Below are 27,174 nucleotides of genomic sequence, written 5' to 3'. Positions count from 1 at the left end.
TTCCCTGTGGCCTGCAGCTGACTCCTACACTTCAACAGCAGGCCACTGGGAGAGGAGGCTGCTTTTGTTTACTTTCCTTTCTTCTCTGCAAATGTGATTTTCTTTAAGCTGTACAACTTGTCACTGCCAGTGAGTTGTGACTCACTAGAGGATTATGTTCTAAGTGAGACGACATCTATATGGGAAAAGAATTGTTTATCATTCTTAGCCACTTCATTGTTTTATTAATTAAAATAAGGAAGTTATAATGTCCAACAAAATGGTGATCTAATGAGAACCCACCACCATTAATTATTTCAAAATCCTGAGGGCTGAGGGAGTGCCCTGGCCTAGGAACCAGAACAACAGACAGACAATCCCAGGGACTGCACACCAGTGAAGAAATAAACTTGCCATGTCAACAGAGCCTCCTTTCTCCTAAATGACCACCCAGAAAAGACAACAACATGCCATGCATCTTACTTTCAAAGGAAAGAATGTCAGAAGAAATCATACAGCTGGAAAGAGAACACAAACACTGAAAGGCAGAAGAATAGTCCTCTGTTGAAAACACGGAAACGTCCAGGTTTTCAAGATACCTTTTACAACACTGGGGAAGAGAAGCTGAGGCTCCCCCGGCTTTGATGCCTGACTACCCTAAAATGTCAGGCTATGAATTTTTGTACAGCCGAGCACCCTCAGGCCACACAACCATAAATAGCTTAAAACAGGAGATTCCATCTGCTTGTGGGTATTTCAGCAGCACCTGCTTTCAAGGGAAAAATCTGGGTGTTGTCCTTACAGCCTTCCTCCACAACTCCCTTCCCAAGCCCCAAACACTTATTTTAAACTACAGCATCTCTCACACAACCCAAAAGGATATCTACCACTGCAGGAGGCACCTGCCTGAGGAAATGGTCTCCCTTCACCTTTCTTTTCAACTGTACCTGTTGTTTAAAGAACTCTGAAACAGCTAGAAGATGGAAGCCAAAGCTCAAAGCCAGACTCCTTGTTGCTTCTAGAGTTTTTCTCTGTGAAAACCAAGCTTTCCTGGGTTTATGGTTAAAAAAAAAAAAAAAAAAAAAAAGGCCAATGCCAACAAGAATGGACACCATGGCTATTCTGCCATTCAGTTAGAAAGGGCTGTTGAAGGAAGAAGATTCGGCCAAGCACTCTTCAGGTTCATATGTCCATGTGACAACATGCACAGAAAGTACAATCAGGACTTGGGAGGAGTAATGAGAAGGCCAGTGGAAATCAGGGTGTTATTCCCAGAATGGCAAGCACTTTTACCTTGGACTACCAATAGCAACAGCTGTAATACCCACCTCAGTCCTCAATCTGATCTACTCCATAGGACTATGTCTAAACTGGGATGTGGTATAGGCCTCAAATCTGAATCATGTCCCACCAGCATTTCCTCAGTCAGACATTTTGATTATGAACAGATAAGCTCTGTTCTTTTATCTGAAATACTTATATTTCAGAGCCTGGCACATCACTTCTCTCAGTTACCACCAGGCAAGTGTACATTCACTGTGTTTAACCAAAACCCATCAGCACCACTTAGAAAGAAGCATTGTCTAATTTATGATCCAAAAGTACTACACACACACACACACACACACACACACACACACACACACACACACACACACATTAATACCACATTTTATGTATAATGCCTTCCTTAGGTAGTAGGAACATCAGAAGTAAAATGGGAGACAAATCTCAGTCAGTACACTATATATATTTAGAGGCATGCTCACTTTTGGATTTGTAAATGACAAGAAGCTCAGCTTAACACAATACTGGGTGAATGTGAGATTTTCAAATGGGAACTTGCAGACACAGACCTCAGTATCTACTAGAGGAGTTTGACATAAATAAAGAGCGAAGACCAAGTGCTATGGAAGGCTCCTTCCAGATAAGAGTACATCCTCAGAAACTTCACTGAATAAAGTTCTGAAGAGTTAAACCAAAACTATTTTAGATGATACCTTGCTAAAGGTTATCTCTTGGGGCTGAAGACGTGGCTCCAATTAACAGCACTTGCTGCTCTTGCAGAGGAATAAGAGTTCAGTTCTGAGCAAACACGGCTGGCTCAAAACCACTTGCAACTCTAACTCCAGTAGATCTGATATCCGACTCTGGCCTCTGTAAGCATCTGCATATGTGTGCATTCAAAACACACACACACACACACACACACACACACACACACACACACACACTTAAAAAAAAAAAAAGGTTATTACTTCCCAAAACACATACTAAATTCCAAGCATTTTTTTTAATTAAGAAAAAATTTTTTTCATTTTACACACCAATCAAAGATTCCCCTCTTCCCTCCTCTCACCCCTCCAGCCTCCCTTTCCCAACTCACCTCCCATTCCCTCCTACAAGAAAATAAGGCCTCCCATGGGGAGGTACATTTAGTAGAGGCAGGTCCAAGCCCCTCCTCCTGCCTCAAGGCTGTGCAAGGTGTCCCATCATAGGCAGTGGGCTCTAAAAAGCCTGCTCATGCACTAGGGATGGATTCTGATCCTACTGTCAGGGGCCCCCCAAGCAGATCAAACTACACAACTGTGTTGCTATGCAGAGGGCCTAGTCCAGGTATATGGACAATTAGTTGAGTTTTCTCAAAAAGCTTAAATAAGATCTATAAATATAGTCAAGAAAACCAGAAAACTACTGTCTGTTAAGGTCCTTTTAATGAAGGCTAAAGAAATGTAATGATTATACTCTCTCTTCAGCCCTAATGACTCAGAACTCTTGTATTCTTTCTGTAGACACCAAAGCAGAACTTGGTTAGAAATAGCACATTTCATTACATTTCTAGCCTTGATGAGGGATGTGGCATTTGGGAAATTGGGGGCCATGACTAATTGTAGTTTCAGGTCACTCTGTTTAATAACTTCAAAAGATTTCTGAGATCAATATGTGTAATGTAGCACACCCAAATGGCACAACCTAAAAATGTTACAATGACTTTCACAATGAACAACAGACTTACTCATAACTGTTCTCAAAGTTGTTGTTTGAAATTTAGTATTTCAAACAACACAGCTGTGCAGTGGTAGTGCACACCTTTAATCCCAGCACTCAGGAGGCAGAGACAGACGAATCTCTAAGTTTGAGGCCAGCCTGGTCCAGAGTGAGTTCCACGGTTACACAGAGAAACCCTGTCTATAATAATAATAATAATAATAATAATAATAATAATAATAATAATAATAATAATATATTATTATTATTATTATTATTATTATTATTATTATTTAACAGGTTGCTTGGTGATGGTTATTATCTTGAAAAGAAAAATACTTTGTGGCAAGAACTAGTCAATCATGACAGGATGTAATGCATTTGATGCTACTGTGACATGGGTATTAATGAGATTTGTTCATACTCCAATACAATCACATTTCTTTCAAGGCCAACTGAACTTTTCAAAGTTTTTTTTTGTTTGTTTGTTTTGTTTTTTAATAAGCACAGGATATATAACAAAATCCTATCTCAATCAAATAACACAGGCAGTGGTTGGTGGCTCATGACTTTAATCCCAGCACTTGGGAGGCAGAGGCAGGACTCTGTGAGTTCAAGGCAGCCTGGTCTATGGAGCAAGTTCTGGGTCAGCCAGAGCTACACAGAGAAACTCGGGCTTAAAAACAAAATCAAACAACAATAAAATCTCAGCCTTCATGGAGATGACATTCTAGCAAGAGGGACAAAAACTAAAATTAAATCCAGTAAAGTATGTTTTCTAAAGGCTATCTAAGAGGCTTTGACTGTGAAGTTAAAATTTAGTGATATAGATAAACTAGTTCTTTGTAGACACAATGCCCCTCACTCAAAACTGAATTTCTGCCAGACTCAAAGGAGGACTTACAGCTTTACAGTTTAATTAATATGAAATGATTTATGTAATAGGAACCATGCTTCTGCCAGTAAGTATTCCACTTTTGTTCTTTTAAATAATTAGATTCATCCTCTCATTTCAAGTCTTGAGTACCCTCTCTGTTCTTTCCAGAGACACAGCCTTTTTCTGAATGGCAAACACATAGCACCTCAGTCTATAGGTTGGAGACTAAGACACAGTGCTCACCTATGAAGAGATGGAAAAGAAACTGGGGAAGAGAAAAAGGGAGATCAAAGATTACAAATAGACCCCTGAAGTGCGTAAAGCATGAAAGTTGTGTTCAGAGGAAGGAACAATGACATTTGCCTAGGGAAAACTACTCTGAGAGGATGAGGTGATGTGTGAAGGCAAAGACGTATAATGGCTCATAGACACCATAAGTATAATATGTAACATTGAGAGAGTAGCCAGAGAGGAAGTGACTCTAAGAAGTGAAATTTATGAACAGCAGAGGCTGTGCCCACACAGCCACCATCATCGGGAATGCCATCCCTCAGGAGAGGAATGGGAGTTAAAGTAAAGATGGCTTATGCACACGTTTAAGTCACAGCACTGGGCATACTGCAACCAGTGGCTAGACATCAGGCTTACCTGAACAAAGCAGTAACAAGAATAAGGTTAGTATCTGAGCTAGACCCACACTGCAGCCTCCTTCTCTAGTCAAACTTCTCCAGTCACCACTGGACATGGCACTAACATTAGAACCTCTATCATATACTACCCCTAATTTAGCAGTGTCCTCAAACAAACACAGAGGAAATACTACATGTGTGTCCTATACTGCACATGGTCATATTTCCATTCTCATTAAACATCTACAAAACATGTCCCAAAATTCATATAAGTCCCTTTATTTTTTAGGAGCTGAGAAGATGGCAAAGTTGACAAAGTGTCTGCGGCACAGATAGGAGGACCTGAGTTTGGATCCCCAACATTTACAGAGAACTCCAGCATGGCAGAAACTTTCTGTAATCTCAGCACTTGGGGACAGAAATAGGTGGATAGGTCCAGCATGCCTAGCAAATCAATAAGCTCCAGGTTCAATTAGAGGCCCTATCTTTAAAAAAGACAAAACAAAACAAACAAACAACAACAACAACAAAAACCAACAAAAAAAAACAGAAAAGTGATCCAGGAAGAGACTCCAGTTGACCTCTGGTTTCCACATGTATGTGTACACACATGTCCAAACCATCTGCATATACACATACAAATATGTGTATACATCATATAAACTCACACACATTTTTCAGTGATTCACTTTTTAAAATTTATTTTGAATTATGGGTATGTACTTCTTTACGAGTATATGCACATGAATACAGGTACCCTAAGAGATCATAGACATTAGTTCTCCCTGAAGCCAGAGTTATAAGTGCTTGTGAACCCCTGACATGGATAATGGGAATGGAATCTGGGTTCTATGCAAGACCAATACACACTCTTAATCACTGAGCCATCTTTCCAACCCCACTCTAGAGGAATAGAACTTATAGAATGAATATCTACAGAAAGGAGATTCATTAGAGTGGCTTACAGGCTGTGGTCCAGCTAATCCAACAATAGCTGTCTACCAAAAGGCAGTCCACAGAATTCAATAGTTGTTCAGTCCATGAGGCTGGATGTCTTGGCTGGTCCTCAGTATATGCTGGAATCCTGAAGAAGTTGGCTCTAATGCCAGTGAAGGAATGGCTTGCTAAGGAGGGCAAGAGCAAATGGGTGAAAGCTTCCCTCTGTGTCCTTAATACAGGCTGTCAGCAGAGGTGTGGCCCAGAGTAAAGGTAGATCTTCCTGTCTCAAATGATCTGGATTAAAGGTGCATCTTCCCACCTCAAAGATTTGGATTAGATGTGGGACCCCACTTTAAGAAAAAAATTCCTTACCGGTATGCCCAGCCATTTGGGTTTTAGTTAATTTCAGATGTAGTCTTGTTGACAACCAAGAATAGCCATTATAAGTCCACCCCTTGACAACATGACACATAATCATATCTCCTTATGTCATGTTTAATTTCCAACCAAAACCAATAACCAGGTCATAATTATGCCTAACATGACATAACTATCTCTTCTACAAATGCATTATGAATTTAGAATAGGTGGCAATGTCCCTTGTGGGACATTCTTTTAGTACCTCAAACTCAAATATGATAACCGCTGATAATCTCTTAATTGATGTTACATTACATGATAAGGAAATAGAAGAAAGAAAACACAAATGCCCTTTGTCATCCTGCCTGGATTAGGTTGTTGTACTTTTGCATTGACTTTAATCACAGGAGCATCAAGAGAAGCTCTAAAGTATCTCCTGTACTCCAGACATAACCTTCCTAACTCCCATTACAGAGAAATAATACAATTTCCCCTTGGAAATCTCAATCAATCATCCCTCCTAACACTGTTATTCCTTAAGCTTGTTGGCTTAAGGGTATGAGAAGCCTAAAGTGACCAAGGGGAAGTCTGGGCTTCCAGTTCAATGGAATGTTTATTTTATCTCTCGATAGGAGCACTCCCTCCTCCAAAACGTTTCCTACTGCAACTAGCAGTGGAACTATTGCCTTTCCCACATCCGTGATGCTTGGACCCATGAATTCAGGCTATGAGAAACCAAACCCATATATTGGATGCTGATTCAAAACCTTCTGAGATCCCTGCCCTAGCTCTTCAGGCTGCTAACACCTAATTGTTGCCATAACTCTGTCTTAAAAGGCCATTCCACCTTTCTATCAGGGCAACTGCTTCGTGACAGTGGGGAACATGGTAAGACCAGTGGATTCCATGATTGTGGGCCCACTGTCACACTTCCCTGCTGTGAAGTGAGTTCCTTGGTTAGAAACAATACTGTGTGGAATACCATGACAGTGAATAAGGCATTCTGTAAGTTGCTGTGGGATGTTCTATATGTTACATGTGTTGCTCTGATTGGTTAATAAATAAAACACTGATTGGCCAGTAGCCAGGCAGGAAGTATAGGCGGGACAAGGAGGGAGGAGAATGCTGGGGAGTGGAAGGCTGAGGAGAGAGAGACGCTGCCAGCCACCGCCATGACAAACGAGATGTAAGGTACCGGTAAGCCACGAGCCTCGTGGCAAAGTATAGACTAATAGAAATGGGTTCATTTAAGATAGGAAAACTAGATAACAAGAAGCCTGCCACGGTCATACAGTTTGTAAGCAATACAAATCTCTGTGTGTTTACTTGGTTAGGTCTGAGTGGCTGCAGGACTGGCGGGTGAGAGAGATTTGTCCTGACCGTGGGCCAGGCAGAGCCACAAAAACTCTAGCTACAACAGGTAGCTAGGCAAAATATTTATGTGCAATAAAGGCAAATCCATAATCAGAACAAGTATGTACTTCAATAAGGACAAAACATTATCTTTTCCATGGAGGAAGTGGTCCAATATAGTCAACTGCCACCAGGTTGCTGGCTGGTCACCCTGGGGAATGGTGCCATATCTGAGGCTCGGTGTTGGTCTCTGCTATTGGTAGATCTAGCAATCAACAGCAACTGTAACCAGGTCAGTCTTGGTGAGTGGCAGTCCATGTTTTCAAGCCCATGCATAACCCCATCTCTTCTACCATGGCCACTTTATTCATGAGCCCATTGGGCAATGACAGGGATGGCCAAGGAAAAGAGGCTAACAATCCAGAGAATAGGTGATCCTATCTACTTGACTACTAAACTCCTCCTCAGCTGAAAGTCATCTTTTGATGAGCAGTTACATGAGTCAAATATCTTTGCCCATGTGGAGAAATCTATCCACATACTTTTTCTACAGATGTCTTTCTCACCAATTTTCCAATCATGCTCTTTTCAAGTCCCTGACCATATAGCCAATCCACTGGCTACAGCCCATGAATCAGTGAACAACTGGCCATTACTCCTTCCCAATAAAAAGTATGACCATGTCTACTGCCTGAAGTTCTGCCCACTATGAAGATTTCCCTTTGCTAATATCTTTCAGAATTGTCCCAGAAAGGGGTCGCATGACACGTAGAATCATTAGTAAACCAGGCCTAGTCTTCTCTTCCTCAGTTCATCTATCATAGGGCACACCACATGAGGCTACATGTGAATGCTTGGCAGCAGACAGCATTGTAATGGAAGTAGAAACCATGGGCATTTGGGCAACTTTTTCACATAACTTTCTTGTGCCTTCAGGACCTGTGTGGGCCCAATCACATATATAACACTTCCATTTGATGATGGATTGCTACTGTGCAGGTCCTACTTTATGACTTGGTGGGTTAGATAATACTCAGCTCATAGTGGGCAACTCAGGTCACATGGTAACCTGGTGGTCCACTGTCAAACATTCAGTTTCCATTAAGGCCCAAGAGCAAGCCAAGAGTTATGTCTCAAAGGGAGAATAGTTGTCTGCAGATGATGATAGAACTTTGCTCCAAAATACCAATGGTCTCTTCTGTAATTCACCTATAGGGGCCTGCCAAAGACTCCAAATAGCATCCTTGTCTGCCACCGACACCTCAAGTATCATTAGGTCTGCTAGATCATATGGTAGTAGAGCAGCCAGCACAGCAGCCTAGACCTGTTGAAGAGGCTTCTCCTGTTCCAGGCTGCACACAAAGCTAGCAGCTTTCCATATACCAAATCACTTGGTGCATGGGCCTAAGTAACACCCAAGTAAGGAACTCCAGAATCCAAACAAGCCAACTAAATGTTGTGCTTCTTTCTTGGTGGTGGAAGGGCCAGGTACAATAACTTATCCTTCACCTTACAAGGAATATCTTTATATGCCCCACACCACCTGACTCCTAAGATTTCACTGAGGTAGAAGGTCCTTGAATTTTGGTTGGATTTATTTCCCATTCTTTCATGTGCAAATATGTTTTTTGCACATCCAAGTCCAAAGTGGTTGCTACCTCCTCCTCACTTGGTCCAATCAGCATAATGTTGTCAATATAGTGCACCAATGTGATATTTTGTGGAAGAGAGATGATCGAGATCCCTTCTAACTAAGTTACGACAAATAGCTGGAGAGTTAATATACCCTAGAAGTAAAACTGTAAAGGTTTACTGCTGGCCTTGCCAACTGAAAGCAAATTGCTTCTACTGGTCCTTATGGCCAGGTACTGAGAAAAGGCATTTGCTAGATCAATAGCTACATAGCATGCACCAGGAGATGTGTTAATCTGATCAAGTAGAAATACTATGTTTGGTACAGCAGCTGCAACTGGAATCACTATTTGATTGAGTTTTTGATAGTCAACTGCCATTCTCCATGATCCATCTGTCTTCTGTATTGTCCAGATAGGAGAGTTAATAGGAGATGTGATAAGAACCACCACCCCTGTATCTTTCAAGTCTTTGATGGTGGCACTAATTTCTGCAATTCCTCCAGGGATGTGATAATGTTTTTGATTCACTATTTTTCCTGGCATAGGCAACTCTAAAGACTTCCATTTAGCTTTTCGAACCATAATAGCCCTCACTATACAGGTCAGGGACCCAATGTCAGAATTCTGCCAACTTCTAAATATATCTATCCCAACTACTTTCTGGGACTGGGGAAATAACTACAGTGTGAGTCTGGGGACCTACTGGACCTACTGTGAATCAGACATCATCCAAATCTTCATTAATCACCTGAAGTCCGTAAACCCCTACTTTAACTAAAGGACCAAATGTTTCTTGGGATCTCCCAGTATCAGTGTTAATTCAGTATCCAATAAAACCTGGAAAGTCTGATTGTCTCCTTTCCCCCAGTGTATGGTTACCCTTGTAAAAGGCCATAGGTCCTTCTGGGAAAGAACTGTAGAAAAGCTAACAGTAAAACCCTTAGGTATTTTATCGTGGTACATCCTCAGGGGAACCTGGCCATCCCTTCATTCAAGGGGTTCTGGATCTGCAAACCGGCTCAAGTTTGGAAATTCGTTCACAGGCCAAGATTATCCTTTGTCGTGATCCAACAGAGCCTTTCTTTCATATGTGTGAGAATTTTTCCACTTATGCAGATCAAACAAAAACACAATAAACTTCTTATCTATTTCATGCCTGAAAATACCATGATTGATTAGTCAGTACCAAATATCCATATAATTCATGACATTAAAAAATTCATTGTGCCCCTGCTGACAATTACGGGTCAGGCCATTATGAACACTGCTTTGTCTATGCTGCTCATTGCAATAACTATGATCACCTTGCCTTTGGTAATTCAGTACTGCCTCTTGGCCCCTGCTACTTTGGGGCCCAATTAAACTCATTACATTTAATTCGTCCAGCTGAGCAGCAGCATCTCCAACCCTAAGGTCTGGCACAAGGAAAAGGGTGAAAACAAAGCTCTTCAAATGTGCTGATGCCCTCTCACAATTTTACATCTTAGAGGATTAGTAAAGGGCATGTCTTCTATGCCTTCCCTTTACACAGCAAACCCACTCTAGCTTTGCAATTTTCCTGAGCCTTAAAATCCCCTCATTAACACTAAGTCCAGGGACATCAGGCATCTCCAACTCCTTTTCAGTAGACTATCTTTTGACAAATGCTTCAGCCAACCATTCAGACTTTTGACATCCTACTTTTTTTTAACTATGCAAGCTTTCATATTAAACCTAAAGTTCTTCTACTCAGCCTGATCCAGTTTTATATTCCTTTCACCACTATTCCATACCCTTGAAATCCATTCCCACATACATTTTCCAGGCTTCTGTGGGAATGAATTCGCAAACTCATTAAGCTCTTTAGTAGTGTAGCACACCTCCTTTCTCATGGACTACACTTTCTACCAACCCTCTTCAGAGCCTGCTTATCTTCAAGTCCAGTTATAGGTCTAGAGTAGTGGTTCTCAATCTTTCCAATGTTTCGACCCTTGAATATAGTTCCTCATACTGTGGTGACCCTCAACCATAAAGTTGCTACTTTATAATTGTAATTTTGCTACTGTTACAAATCAGAATGTAGATATTTTTGGGAGACTGATGTTTGTCAAAGGGGTAGCAACCCATAGGTTGAGAGCCATGGGTCTAGAGTAACTATTGGTGGTCCCTGAGGGCCATCAGTCTTGTCTTGCCTGGCATCTTCTTTAGAGAAAGTCACTGCTGGTTTAGTAGATACTGAAGGATTAATTTCCTCAGTCAAGGGTGGAAAAGGCAGTATTTCAGAGGGTGGGGGTGGCAGTACATCTTTTGCTGATAGTGGAGAGACTACTTTCTCAGATGAGATAAATCCTTGAGAATCTGAGGGTTTAAAGTTCTCAGCCTCAATAAGGTCCTCCTATGCATCCCCAGCCCAAGTTACAGGATCCCATTCTTTATCAATTAATACCCTTACTTTAGCCAACACACCCTCCAGGCTGGGACTTGAAATTTTCACTGTAATTCAGCCAACCTTATAATGAGGGCTTCGGTTTGATTTTCTGCTGGAGAGAAGATTCTCTTCTAGGGCACACAGAAAACTTTAGACTGTTTATGTGAATTTGGAGCCAGTCAATGTTATCACCAAGTTGACTGTTATCTTTCACCATATTCTGAGATGTTAGAAGTTAATTAATTTTATCACGGAGCTAATTCTTTTCCTTTGTCAATTTCTCTAGAGATGCTAAGAGCAACCAACCAGCAGCATCATTTACCTTATTCTTCTACAAATTATCTAAAGTTTTATTTACAGAGTAACCAAATCCATTGCCTCTCATAATTGGTAAATCAGGATAATCAAATGCATTCATCTCCTCAAGTTTGTAAAATAGCTCACATCATGTGCTTTCAGTACTCTCCAAGCTCCCAGGAGAGGCTTCAACTGGAAAGACTTCAAGAATTGTAGATGTTGGCAAATTGGAAAGCCTATTCCAGATACTTAGAAAAATTCATCCTTATACCTCTGTTGCTCTAGAACTATTCCTGGTACCTGGTACCTGTATTAGTCAGGGTTCTCTAGAAAAACAGAACTTATGGAATGAATCTATATATAATAGAAAGGGGATTTATTAGAATCGCTTACAGGCTGTGGTCCGGCTAGTCCAACAATGGCTGTCTACCAACAGCAGGTCCAAGAATCCAGTAGTCCACAAGGCTAGTTTTCAGTCCACAAGGCTAGGTTTCTCAGCTGGTCTTCAGTATACACCAGAATCCACTAGAAGTAGGCTCTAAGGCCACTGAAGGAATGGACTTAACAGTGAGAGTGAGGGCAAGCAGGCAGAAAGAGAGCTTCCTTCTTCCATGTCTCTATATAGGTTTCCAGTATAAGGTGTGGCCAGATTATAGGTGTGTCTCATCACCTCAAAGATCCAGAGTGGAAGTGGCTCCTTCCAATGATTTAATTAAGAATCTCTCACAGGTGTGTCTAGCCACTTGGGTTTTAGTTAATTCCAGATGTAGTCAAGTTGGCAACCAAGAATAGCCATCTTACCTGGCTTCTCACAAACACAAAAACCCTGGTAGACATATAAAATTGGACACTAGAAACAAAGGAGTGTGAGTTAATTTATATACTTATTTGTTCGTTTTTTGGTGGTGGTGCTGGGGATCAAGCATAGGGTCTGTGCATCCAGGCAAGCCTTGCACACTAAGCTGCACTCAGCTGTTCAATTCACAGTTTTAAATAAGTGGTTCCCCATGCCCAGACATTTGCTGACTAATATGAGAGTGCCAGAGTATTTGGGTGTGCACACAAAAGCATATGTGTGTGTACACACACAGATTCCAATTTGAAAAGAAAAAAAACTTAACTACCCAAAATATGAGGAATAAAGCTTCTCTTTGTTTTTATTTTTATTTTTGTCATTGTCTCACTATGTAGCCTTGGCTGGCCTAGAGCTCACTATGTATACCAGGTTGGCTTCCAACTCAGAGATCCATCTGCTTCTGCTGGGATCAAGGTACGCACCACCACAACCACCCAGGACAATCCTTTCTACCAAACTCAAGAACCAGAACTAAGCATTCACTCCTTCAAATTCACAATGTAGGCACGGCATTGGTGGTATAGTGGTGAGCATAGCTGCCTTCCAAATTCACAATGTAAATATGTAGTTATCTTAGCCAGGAAATACAAGAGTCAGGAATGGAAGAGAAAATATGCCCACTAAATAATAACTAAAATAAAATAAAATAATAAAATAATGAATGAATGAATGAATAGTTGTGCCCAGTCATAAGTAAACAACCATTACCAACCAAGTCTAGCTCCTGGGCAGGTAGTGCATAACACTGGCTATTCAAGAATTGTCACTGTCACTGCTCCATAGCAGCCAGCCCCATCCCTCCTCAGGGCTCTGTGCAGCAGGCCTCTGGTGCCCAAACCAGAAATGCTAAGCTTGGTGATGAGGGGTGCTGACCTCACTAGCTAGGAAGGAAAATGATGGATCTGCTAGAAAAATGCAGAGTTGTGGTCCAGGCTGACAAGAGCAAAGGAACTTCATCATTTGGGCCCTTTTCTCCTGGTCTGGCTTTGGGGAGTGAGTTACACTGAGAGGGTGTCCTTTATTTGGTGAGAAGATGGACAAAGTGCAGAGACTGTTACAGCAGAGAACTACCCCTTCTGGACACCACAGAGGACTTGGCCTTTTAACCCTGGCTGGGCCCAAGCATGTGGCCAGGGTTTTGTCATGGGCACCTCCCTGCTGCTCACACTGGCTGCTCCACAGCAGATAGTAGAAGGAGGCAGACCCCCCCAACACCTACTTAAGAGAGGCAGATGGAGAGGAGAATGTGTAGGATGCCTTTACCTCCCCCTCAGGAGGCGCTCAGCAGGAGCCCACAGAGCCAGCAGCTCCAAAATCAGATTTCCACACATCCTCCCACCCCAGAATGCCTTACCCCCCTGGCAGGAGGAAACAGAGCATTAAGCAAGTGTGGCTTTGGTATGCAAAGGGATTTCAGAAGGCCTAAAGTCATCTTCTCAAACTTCGGCATTTTTCTGGAACTTCTACAGAGGCAGACAGGTTGGGAAGTTATTCAGACACTGACTCCAAGAGGGCAAGGGTTCTGCTCTAAGGAGCACACAATCAGTGTCTGTAGGCTGTCCTGAGCTAGACACATACTTTATTAATAATCTTACATACACAAAATGTCCACAGGGAAGCCTAACAGACTAATTTCTGACAGCTCCAGATAACAGCAGGAGGGACTGAAGCCCTGCTGACTCTCCGGTTTCCACATACCACTCAGGAGCACTGAGGCCCTTCCCACCCAAGGGATGTGATGCAAATAAATAAATACAATTATCTGCAGGACTTCAAGTGCAAGAGCAACACCACAAAGTCCTTCTCCCCAAGATCACTGACTTGTGGGGAACAGATAGGACACCAAAACAACAGCTGGAAAACTTAATTACAGAAGGACTATGCAAAAGCTGACAACTGTTTCACAGAACCAGCCAATGGCTGAAGCCCTTCTTCCTTACCTTAAGATACAGAAGCAGCTCTTGGCCCCTGAAGATAAGCGGCAAAACCCAAATCTCTGTTTGCTGTCAATGTCAGTGAGTACAAACGTGAAGTGCTGGCCAACTTGGCTAACTGTGAGGCTGCAGTGAAGACAGAACAAAGGGAGAAATGAATGTGTGCTAAATTTCCAGATAAAGTATCTAATCACCACAAGTCACTGAACCTGTTACATTTCCTTTGTAGACCTTTACAAATGAGCTTAAAATTTACACACTTCAAGGGAGCAGACAAGAAAGTGGAGGGAAATCAAAGGGAGGAAGCAAAGACAGAACAGGGAAGGAGGAAGTGGAATGAGGAAAGAGGAAAGAGTGGGAAGAAAAGGACCACTAGAAATCAAAACCAACAGCACTTTCCAATGTCCCTGACTGAGTTCCAGCCCCAGGTAGCTGTGTCAACCGGCCATCAGTGTAAGAAACACTCTCTCCTCCTCATGTAGAGAGGAGGAAAACTGAGGCAAGCACTGTCTAAGGTACCGTGAGATGGGTGGCAAAAGCTGTTTTTAAGCCTTGCTGTGACTCCAGTGGCCACAGCATCAGCTCACTGTCACTACTGCGGTTATTTAACTATCTAATGCACCACTTCATTTATTCTCATGATAATCTTGGAATTTCAGTAATGTCCCCATTTTACAGAAAAGGACAGTCAAGTGTTGCTAGGGAACTCACTCAGGTTCAGTGAGTGCCAGAAGGAGCCATCATGAACACTGGAAAGAAAAAGGGGCAGAGCTATGTGTTGTTCTCTGGGATTCCTGAACCTTTGATATTTTCTGAACTTTGAGGAACATATTTATTAGCTTAGAGGGCAGGAGTACCAAAACGTTAAGCTTGTTCAAGGGACTAAAAATTAAAGCAATGTTTCAAGACATTAAAAAGCCAAAAAATTCTTGTATCAGTACAAAATAAGCTAACTACACATAAAAGCAATATAGAGTAGAAAATGTCTAATAAATAATTTAAAAGCATGTTAACAACCAGATTAATCTAAAACTATTTTAAGTTACAAAATGCTTCAAAATGCACACTTTTTATTAGTTTACCAATTATCCTATATCTCAGGCTTTTAAAAAAATGTAAACATTTCAAATTCTAATATGTAAGTTTACACTAACATAATATTTAGAATTTGATAGTGAATTAACCCAAGGAATTCAGTGACTTGTATGTATCTTATACTATATTTCACAAAGTATACTTGAGTTGGTAAGACACTGACTTTGTTAAAATATTCAAACTGATGCTAAGGTACCAATTGTCAGTAGAAATGAAAAATCATTCTTAACAGGCCTCTGCCAAAGGCAGGACTGTATTGTCTTTGGGTAAGCTATGAATTAAAATTTCAAATTTAGAATAGACTTTCTTTCTAAAGCTCCCTTATACAAGTCACAAAAGAAAAGTGAAATTAAAGAAACTTTAAGGGTATCCCAGCACAAAGGTCAAGGGCCTTGCCTAGTTACATTTAAGGAAATAATCCTGTCCCTTGGAGAGTGCTTCAAGCACAGTAAAATGGCTCCAAGAGACAAGGAAGTACTCCACTCTCCTTATTTAACTAGGAAGGTGAACAAAAACAAGGTGGCAATTTCATAGCCATGTGGTAATAAAGCAGGTGTAAGTAATGCTATCCCCACCTTATACAGGGGAAGGAACACATTTCCATAAAAGTTATAGAGCTGTCAAGGGGACACCAAATGCTACCTTCTTATGGCTGTTATGTTTTATCTATAAAGCTTGGATACTGTGTTACTATGGTGATTTTAATACTATGTTTTAAAGGGGGATTATATGATTAATTTTAACAAGGTTGAGAACTGAAGATGTGTGAGAAACAGGATTCTAGCTCACATAATTAAAGTGATCCGGGAGGAAAGTATGCCTCAGTGTGGGAGGGAGAAGCCTGTTTTTATTAAAATACTTAAAGCAACAGGTTTTGTAAGTCCAAGACACAAATAAGGTCACATTTCTGTGAGATGTTACTATGTGATCCTACCGAATGTGATTCATTATTTTGCTTTGGGTTTGACTTTAGTCCTCAAATGTGCAAAATGGAAACTAGAAAAGAAGGCTGTCTATAGGGCTGGATAAAAATCAAAACAAAACAGATCCCTAGGGAAGGGTCATGTATAAAAATCACTTCACCTGCAAGTGGGCTGCCATTAAATTTCTATCCCTCACATTTCCATTAAAAAAATTTTTTAAAGGATGCATAACTACATTTTAAGCTCAAAGAAAGATTCATTGCTCACTGACTTGCTGCAAAGCCCAGCTCAGTCACTATTACCTGGGCCTTAACTTAGCAAGTTTCTTAAAACCAGTTTTCAGAGCCTCAATTTCCTCACATGGAATAATTATGTGAAGCTATCACTCAACCCTAAGTATGCTTTGGGAATCAGTGGGATAAATGTTTATTTTTAAAAGGACAGTCCTTAGTAGGAATAATTAATAAAAGGTAAGAAGCAAGCTGCTCCCAAATGACTGAAGATAAAATTCACAGGAAGGTCATGATTTAGAGTCTCCCTGACCAACGCGGCTTTCTAACCCTGAGCACAAATAGTTCTTTTGCCTCATTTCTTTCTTTCTATAAGAGTAGTCCTCTAAGGGATCAAGTGATTCAAGTTTGCATTAAAATGAATGATTCTTTTTGGGATGTTGCAGTTTAGAAGGAGACACTTATTATTCTCAGTTGAGTTACCTTTTTAATTCCTAGAAGGGTTGAAGTACAGGTCATCAAAAACACAAAAGCAGTTGACTCAATTTTTTTTTCTCCCCTTGGACAACATCCAATATACTTAAGTCTGTCAGGGGCAGTAAAACAGAGGTTAACTTGAAGGATTCTGAATCTCCAAGGAATGTTATCACTCACTCCAGTAGCTGAGGTAGTCCATGGGAGTGAGTATTCACTATTTTTTCATTAAAAAAAAAATGACTCAGGGTCTTTTTCCTCAAAAGCTATAGTTTGTTTCTTTTTAATATCAAAATCCATAATTTCTATAAGAATCAGCTATTTCACAATGATTAAAGCAAAAGAAACCATAGGAACCATGTGATCAAATTTCCTTGTTTTATGGGTGGGAAAACTGAGGCTTAGGGTTTTGTTTTGGTTTTCAAAGTAATTAGGACTAGGGCAAAACTCCAAGCCAACTTGTGGTTCATGTCCTGTCCATCCTGCCATGCTGCTCTAAACACAAGGCCAGCCTTCCCCTAGAAATCTCAACTCAGGTTAAGGGACTAAACTATGACAAGAATGCAGAGTTGTCTTGGCAAATGGACTGTGCTTCTCATTAAGCTCCAGAAAGCACATCTCAGCACCTACAGAAATAAGCCCAGCTGACCAGAAAGAACCAGGATACTGATTGGGCTTACTTAGGTACACTTAGATGAACCTACAAAAAAGAAGAACTAAGCCCAGACCTTACCTTCATGCTACGCTCTAAATGCTCGTCAGCTGTTGAAGGTCCTTTTCACCCTATTTTGTTTAGTGTTGAAGTTGCTTACAGGTTCGGTGCAAGAACAGTACAAAATACATGAATACACAGTTTGAGTGTAGTCTTTTAGTAAGAAATGAGGTTTTTACATGTCAGTAAGCTTACTCATTTTGCACACTGAGCTGCAACTACACAAAGTGATAGTATGTGCTGGAAACACATGTTGAACAACAAAAACAGAGATCTTAAAACTCACACAGCTGACTACCTATTTGGACAACAGCTTCTCAGGGATGACAACATTGATTCAAAGGATAAGATGGAATGGCCACACCAGGCACAAGAAACTGGGTATTTCTAGCAAAGGAAAAAGTTGTGCAAAGATCCTGGGGGATGAAAGAAGCCAGGTACATGCAGGAATTTAAAGGATACCAGGCGCATCCAAAGCACAAGAAACAAACACCAACCATCACATGAGTTGTTTCATAAAGCAAGCACTAGGCCATGCAGAATACCTCATACACAAGTCACAATAAGATATTTGCTCCTCAAGGGGTGTCAAGATCATGATGGAGAAATCTTCAGAGGCAACTGAACCAAGCATGTAGGAACTCACGAACTTTAGACCAACGACTGTGGAACCTACATGGGATTAAACTAGGCCCTCTGCATATGGGAGACAGTTGTATAGCTTGGTCTGTCTAAGGGGCTACTGACAGTGGAATCAGGATCTATCCCTGGTGAATGAGCTGGCTTTCTGGATCCTTTCATCTATGGTCAGATGACTTGTTCATCCTTGATGCAGGGAGGAGGGGTTTGGTCCTACCTCAACTGAATGTACCAGGGTTTGCTGACTCCCCATGGGAGGCCTTATCTTTTTGGAGGAGGGGATGGGGGACAGATGGAGGGGGAGGCTAAGGGGGAGCAGGAGGAGGGATGAGAAGAGATCTGTGGAAAAAGAATTAAATTTATGGGGGAAAAAGGTATTTACTCTTTTAGGTGGGTATGGGGTGTTTGGAGTAATGAAAGGCCACTGAATAGTTCTAATCAAAAGAAAAGCATTCATTTCAAACATCTAAAAGAATGTCAAGTACAGGGTTGAATACACTACTTAGGAAAGCCATGGGAATGTTTGAGTTGGAGGCATACACTCAAAAGTCTTCTGAATATGGGTAGTGCTGAATACTATAGAAATGATGAGGTCACACTAGGAAAAGAGCCCAGAGGGGCAGAAGAGCATCTTGGACTCATTCACAGAAATACTAGTGGAGACAGCAGATGGAAAATGGACCATCAAAGAAAGAGAGACCCAACTGGCAAAACAAAGAGGAGGGAAGGTCACCTGTCCTGATGCATCAAGATGAGAAGGGAAAATGTCTATCACTGTTAATGACAGGGAGGCCTTAACAACACCAGTTGTAGCTGAAAGACAAAAACAAGAGAGACTGGAACAAGCTGAGGAAGAACTAAAGAACCAAACAGTAGTTAGGTGGGAAGAGTCAGTGTCGGGTACTGCTTTGGGGTGGGAGAAACACCGAAAGTTGTTCTTAAGCCACTGAGAATGACAGTGGAAAATGAAGATGAAACAGTCAGAGCTGTGCTTTGTAGAAGAATCCTAGATCTTCTACTCACAAGCTGTGTGAGAACATACAAATCACTGTACCTCTCTGATCTCCTCTGTAAAAATCAATCATCATACTACAAAGTGGATTATAAATCAAGAATATAAGGTAACTAGCACACAGAAGGTACACAGCAAAAATGACCATGACTGTTACACAATTATAAAGTACATGTCTGGAACTAAAACAATGTTACCCCTACTTACTACAGCTTATTAACAATCACCTGAAGAAATGTTTATTGCCAAATTATCCTGTCCTTGAGAGTTTGTGGCCTGCGGAGCAGGAGCCAAGCTTTTATCAAACTGTATCTCCCATGCTGATGTTCCGTGAAGCACAAGCTTTCCTCCATGCGTACACTTTGCATTTGAGATGCGCCTCAAACTTTTTACCATCCCTGCTCAGACAGTATTGAGAACTGGGCAGTAAATTGCAGACTATTAGAAACAGTGCCCTTATCTACTCAAGAAAACCACCAGACATGTCTAAGAAAGAACAAAGATCTGCCCTGCTTTGTCTACATAAGCCTCATGAAGTAAATTATCAATAACCACAGAATTTAAATGTATTAAAGCTGGAGGAATAGTAGAGAACTTCCCAGTTCACAGAAGGTACACAGCAAGTCAAGGGGAGCACTCAAAGGAAACCTACACCTCAAAAGACCTCTCCATTCCCTGATGCCTGACCACGAGCCACAGCCAAACCCATCATTTACATTAAACTAAAAGGACTAAAGTCTAGCATAATGAATATATGGAGCAGAAACAGAAGTATTGGAAGATCTACACTGATGCACTAACCCAGACAATGCTCTATCTGTATGGGAACCATTTTATTCAGTTATCTAAATTTTCTACTTTTCCACAATTATTTTCAACATAAATTACTTTATGCTGCGTTACCTTAATGGCAGCAGTATAATAAAGAAAAAAAAAAAAGTTGCAGCAAAAAATGAGGGGCTTGAAAAGCAGTTCCCTCCGCATACTGAGCATAACACTACAAATCTCTATATTTCCACATGAGAAAAGAATACTACACAGTGCCCAGCAGATACCAGATACAATCTAAAGTATCAAGTAACATCTGAGCTCCCTTTGCATCTGTGGCTGCACCTAAAACCATGAAACAGTGTCATTTCATTTTGTACACCTATCATTGGTGAGTACAGGTGTATTCACAGGAACTGAGTGAAGCTGACTTGAATTCTTAATAAGGATAAGCAAAGGAAGAAGAGGAAGAGCTTCCTGGTATCCAATGCATCACAGGCACTCTGACTCACTGAAGCTACTTTCAGCATCATGTGCAATAAGAGGCAACCATAGTATAAAATGGGGTGTGTCTCTCATTTACTCTGAGAATGATTTCACAAATAACAGGGAACCTTTTTTGAGACAATACAGGAACTCAGTGCTTACTTCTAACCCCAAAAGCTACAGAATAGTACTGGGTAGCAAGAACTCTAGACTGGAAATGAGTCCTAGCATTGTGACTGCAGTAATGATGATAGGCAGGACCTTGTCTTCTGTGGATCTTGACTTTTTTCTGTAAAATGGGATGATGAGGCAGATGTAGGCCTCTCCCACACATTTTCAGAGCCTCCTGTGGCCAGAGCCCAATCTCTCACAGTACACGGCAGCCTCCCCAGCAGGCTCCATCTGCTCTGGCTGAACATCTCCAAGCTCACTCAGGGTTTTCTCCTCTGCTTTGTTCTGTGTGCATATGGGGTGTTAGGCTCACTTTTCCACTTACCTACTTCTTGCTGGCCTGGCAGACTCAACACAAGTCTCACCCACCATAACAAGTTCTCTCTGAGCATGTTAGTCTTCTGTTTCCTCCCCATTCTTTCAAACAGTGTTTAAAATGCCTTTACAAAATGTCTTGAACTAAACCCAAGACCATTTCTATTCTGCATATAACCCACCATAATGAGAACTATCCTGGATAAGCCTTTGCTTTCATATCTATCACTTGGCCACTGCAGAAACAGTAGGAGAGGACATAACCAGCCAGAGTAGCACATTGACTAGAATCAATTAGGTACCCAAGCTGATTTTCTTTCTTACCCTTATCCCTTGATTTCTCTATTTTTGGTAACTAGTCTTTCTCCACACGGTGATCTACTGGGAGATGAAACCTAGGACAGATTATAAGCCTAGCAGGACCTTGGGCAAGTCATAATTCCTCCATACTTAGACAGTTTCAAATGAAGAACATGTACTTGCTCTTATCTCTTACATCAGATGATAAAATGAGATAATATGGAAGAAAGCCTCTCTTCTGCAGAGCTACTAGCATTATTATTTTTGATAAGTCTTAGTTTCAGAAAGAACAATCTTAAAACAGCACAAGAGATGGCAAGACATCAGTGCTGACAGGTGATTTGATGATGACTGTGAAAGTCCCACTTCTGTTAACAGATTAGAATGTCAGAAAAGTTGTGTGACTATTCCTTAGGATGGAAAAGCACAGATCAGGAAGCCTTCTGTTTTGAGTGTAATCACCTGGGGCACTGCTCATCTCCCATGGCTGTCTATTCAAACAGTTCCACAGACCCACCTGGGCAAACTTGTGGGCCTCAGAATCTGGGTTCATCTACTTGACAGTGCTAACAACTAATTAAAAAAATCCTGACATTAAAACCTCTGAATTTTTCATAAAGGAGTCTGATTGCAATGATCTCTTCTATACTGAAGTATGGCTGCCTAAAAGGTACAAAAGAAAAGAAAATGCCATCTCCCAAATCAAGTTGGATCTTCCTTGTTTTATGTGTTTGGGGCATGAGTTGAAGTTACCTTAAGAAATAGAATACAACGTGAAGACAAACCTACATAATGTTGCAAAAGAAAAAAATGAAGAATACCACTGGTATGAGTGATTTGCATGTGTAAAAATGTGTTTTACAAGAAAAATGTTTTTCCAATAACAGTAAAGAAGCATCCAATGTTACAGGTAACAAAAGGAACAGGTGCTTCAGAATTACCCCTGAAGGAGTTCTACTTTTCTTTTAATTAAGAACATAATCATCTAGATGGGCAGGCAAGCAGGGTGGTATGTACAGTGAAAATGAGAGATGTGTGTTTGAGTGTACACATGTGCATGCATACTCCATTAGGGTGGGACATGTCTCTAATATTCGTGTACAAAGCCAATTAAAGAACATTTATCCAAACAGATCACCACTCTAACAAGCAATCCTGTCAAAATGTCTTCTTATATATTTTGTTAAACATTTAGCTACATTCAGCTTTATTAATTTGTATAAATATGTCTTTTTATAATTTGTAACACAGTTCCTAAATGGCTGGGAATTTAATACATTGCTGATTCATACTATAAAATCTCTCAACGATACCCTACACCTCTTGCTATTTTTTAGGGTAAGGAGGAAAGAAGGGGCTCTTATTACAAAGACAGACCCTCTTAAAAATCAAAGCTATTCTGTTTTGAGCACCCACCTGCTACTAAAATATCCTGGTACCAGGTTTTAAAAGCTCTGAGTCTGAAAGCATGACAATGGCTGATTGGCTTAAAAAAAAAAAAAAAAAAACACATGAGAACAAGGGAGTGCTAAGTGGCTGGCAGCATTCCAGAGTTGCTCTTAAGACTCAAGACTCCTTCAGCTACCATCTCATCTCACACCATTCTTAGGCTTATGCCAATAAACCAGGATACTGGTATTACAATGTATAGAAAAGAACTCAGTAGCACACTACTCATATGTACTCTAAACCACCCAAATCCTTTAACTCATGACTTATTTGTGGATGTTAAAAATACATGATAGAACCTTCCTGAAGATGGACATTTTACACAAGCTTTCTTGGAATGTTTTGAGAAATTCATTAGTCATACTTCGTTCACTTTCCACAAGATCTCTAACACTAAAAGTGGAATTTAAAAAAATGATTTTTATAGTTTCAGTTCAATTTCCCAAGAAAACAGAAAAGAAACAATAAGAGAGTGGACAAATGAATGATCATAAAAATAATGCCTCACTGGAATGGAGGCCACAACAAACAGTTCTTGAAAATAAGATAACGCTCACCACCTTGCCATTTTACTAACATTAATAAGTTACAACTAAAGAAAGTTAAATGAAGTTTTTTGAAAAATTGCTGCTATCATTATTTATCAAACAAAACGAGCCTCACAGCACTTCGGTTATCCTGGAGTTCTAATAGTTGTACCCTTCCTATAAGTCACTTCTCATGATATGAATACTAAGGACTGTTAGAAGCTTGTGGATATTTTAGTATTCATGCCTATTGAAAATGCTGACTCTCTAGAAACACTACCTTTGGTCACCTAAGCCAAATGAAAACACTATTTAGTAACGTGTTTTTAAAGCAATAAAATGCTTCTAAACAAGATAGGTCTGGGTCTATTTAAATTTGGAGTTGAAACCAAGGGAAAACAAACTACAAGGCCAGGTGTTCATATATTATTTGTTTAAGCCAAACATATTAATACTTAAATACAAATTCAACAGTACTGAATTAAATACCAACTATTCTTAATCATGGTTTACATCTAATAACCAAAATCAAAAATTTAATGCCATATGAAATACATCCCACAAACTATGCAACACACAGCTCTAAGATTTAAACTTTTTGATGGTGTCAATAAAGTTCCCAGGAAAGGATAACACTGCAACTCTCCTTGCCATAGAAGTGCTGTAAACCATGGTTTAACAGACAGAATGTTAAGAATGGCATGGCTTTTATTTTCTATAGCAGGTTTATTGATACTCTTTTTTTTTTTCTTTTCTTTCTTTTTTTTTTTTTTAACTAATAAAATTTGAAAAATCTGACACTACCTGTCCACATAGAAGGGGAAACAAAACTTGGTCAAAGTCTGTAGAACTTCCTGTGGAGAGAAAGAGAGATAATTTATATATCTAATGGGACCAATAAATCTAACATTAATCACAGAACACCATCTAGCAACTTTACCCTAAAGAAAGAGGAGACAGATGAAGAAATATGTGCTTTATCAATTACACAGGAGGAGGACCAGGCAGTCAATCATGAGAAATAATAAATATGATCAAACTTCATTAAAAATGAAAAATTAATCAAGAATCACACATGGGCAGGCAGCAGGAGCCATGCAGGAAAGCTCCGAAGGGAGGGAGGTGCTTGGGTTGTCGAGTGTTAACACCTCTCCAGGGACCACCTCCAGCCTGACCATATGGATCAGAGTGAATAACACTGAGCCACATGGGTTTGGCCTGGCAGGGCCGCTGTTGCTGGCACTGTTTTTGACTGTTACCTAGGAACGGGGGTGGGGGGGTAGGGGGGTTGGGGGGGTGGGCAGGATTAGACAATGCTTCCCAGCATCAATAGACCAAATTACAGCAGAACAGAAAGCCAACTTAAAGATAATTGTTTATGAACATTCTTAACTCCATTTTTAGAGTTTAAAACTTCATTTAGTTGCTTTTTCAAGAAGTTACCATTAGTGGCATAAAGTAATTTTAGAAATCAAACTGTGACCATTGTTTTTAGTTAAACATCATTGTCATAATTAGACACACTTACCTGCTTATAACTTATGAAATTTCAAAGCAAACTATTAGTATGAATAAATGTTTTTACAAATGCTGAGGCACATCATGGCAAGCACTTATTCAGACGAAAGGCACAGGAAGTAGTGACATCTCAAAAATTTATTTATAAAAGACAATGTCCTTACATTAAGAAAAGAACACTGGAACATGCAGCACAATCCCGGGTGAGGAACTTTTCCGAATAGACACAATTTACATACACACAGCTAACCATATATATGAGTAATTAACTGCTACTTCTTCATAGAACTTTCTACATCTTGACTTAATCTGACTATAGGCTTGGACAGCCCACAGTTGGTGCTCATCATAAGGTCACTGACCAGTGTTATAAATTTTTAAAAAGTACTCCTTTCATGAATTTGATTTCCTTTTTAACTATCTAAAATCCCAACCAACCACAAGACAAAATGAAGAACACATTTTTTTGGTCATTGGGAAGCTGGTTCAAATTAAAACAAACCTGCCTGTTGCAAATACTAATCCAAGTGATAAATTAAAGATCAGTTTACAAATGTATCGCTTTTCTAACCAATAATAATGAATTATCAATGCTAACTGAATTGATGCTTCTCGCTTCATTTATTTTTAAAATCAGTTCTATCATTCAAGAAATAAACCACATCAATCTAATAACCCAGTCAGTGAAGCAGAAAGCACATTGAATTGCTTTGCCAGAGTGTGTTCTGCCAACACAATTCAATTGAGCCTATATCCTAGCTTTAATATCACCTTGGATTGGTTCTATATATATATCACAATACTGTTAAGGCATGTCATAAAAGAGTAATGACTGAAAAAGTGGCTAAGAGCATCAGCATGTTCTGAGAAGCATTACCTATCAATCGGATATTCTATGTGGCACTCAGCAGTCTACCTTTTGTGGTTTTAAACTAGTAGTATATAGCTAAAATAAAGCACCATATAAGAATCAGTTTCTCGGTACATCTTATTATCACGAAAATACTGGAAAAGAGACTGTATAAAACATTCATTTTAGTGTAAGTATAAAATACATTATCCACATACTAAAGTCCCATGACACATGTGGTAAACAATTCCTTCTACTCCAAATAATACCAGAAAGCATATCTCAATTTAATACACATTCTTTAAAAGTCAGTACCATGTGCTCACTCATTGCCAACATCAGCAGCTACAAAGACAGTCATCTTTTACTGCTCAAAAGTTTCAGGTGCAGAAAACACTTCTCTGCTCTATGCTGGAGTTGTGCTGGCAAAAGGCCTCAAAGATTTTTGAAAGAAAGGACCCCCATGACTACTAGAAAGCATTGTGCTCTACAGCAGAGTCAAAGGAATCGAATATGCCCAACTTATTACTGACTACAATATAGAAACTACTTACTGCTTTCTTATGTCAAGAGTAATTACCAACCATAAATTTGTCAAATAATATTAGAATATGGAAATGACCAACATAGGCTGAATATAAACCACCTCCCACGAGCTTTCCTTTTCACCCCACAAAGTAGTAGGGCAGGGTAGATGAGGAAAGAGGAGATGTAGGAAAATGGCAGGCACGTGTTTGCATATTACCGTATGTTTCTTGGTGTTTGTGATGCCACAAGAGCTTGATATTTCAATTTAAGTCAAACAAGATGGTGGTGTGCTGTCAGAGGGGGAAAATGAGCATCTATCTGGTAAAAGGCATAATCACATGATTTCAATCAGAACTAAAATGTCTACTTGAGTTTGGGAAGGGGACATACAAGAGAGAGGGGAAACAAGCAATATTCTTTGTAAATAAAAGCTGCCAAAATAAACCAATGTTCTCATAATGATGCTTTCATCATATATATTCAGCTACCTTACCCTCTTTGTCCAAAGAAAAACACAATTATTCAAATATGGAAAGACCACTCTCCAAGGGAGGGGGAGTAAAACCTGATTTGAATATTTTTTGAGCCTTCTAGTAATTGTAGAGTATTCCAGAATCTTGCAACACTAGTTTTACTGGGGGAAAACAGTCACTGCCCCGTTACCAGCCCCCTTTTCTCTCAAGAACCATGTATAGCTGGGGAACTTGGTTTGTAGATGTCAAGTTCACTGTTTTACCCCACACAAGCTCTCTCAGCCAGCCAGCCTCGGCTCAGCTTCCACTCCTGCACATAAAGGGGATCTTGGAAAGGCAGGGCAGCTAAGGAGATGTAAAGGCCTCATTGCAAAGGGGGTGGGGGTTGGGGGCTGTGTGTCAGTTCTCCAGATCAATTCCCAAGTTTATATTTTCACAAATCTTTTTATGG

General features: G+C 40.2%; 1 protein-coding gene across 6 annotated transcripts in view; it reads right to left on the bottom strand.

Moving 5' to 3' along the window:
- Dennd1a (DENN domain containing 1A) overlaps positions 1-27,174 on the bottom strand; it is a 479,814-nt gene that overhangs the window by 303,877 nt on the left and 148,763 nt on the right. For 4 of the 6 annotated variants that reach the window (XM_036185072.1, XM_036185077.1, XM_036185074.1 and 1 more), the window contains 2 exons: positions 24,159-24,208; positions 14,260-14,379 (listed from right to left, as the gene is read on the bottom strand). In XM_036185072.1, the coding sequence (XP_036040965.1) occupies positions 14,260-14,379; positions 24,159-24,208 (170 nt within the window). The remainder of the gene's footprint in view (positions 1-14,259; positions 14,380-24,158; positions 24,209-27,174) is intronic. The other 2 variants (XM_036185076.1, XM_036185075.1) reach the window with 1 other exon arrangement.

Source organism: Onychomys torridus, chromosome 4, assembly GCF_903995425.1.
Source record: "Onychomys torridus chromosome 4, mOncTor1.1, whole genome shotgun sequence".
In the NCBI taxonomy this organism is placed as follows: Eukaryota; Metazoa; Chordata; class Mammalia; order Rodentia; family Cricetidae; genus Onychomys; species Onychomys torridus.
Note: the sequence above shows the minus strand (reverse complement) of the source record. Positions and strands in the feature narration are given on the sequence as shown.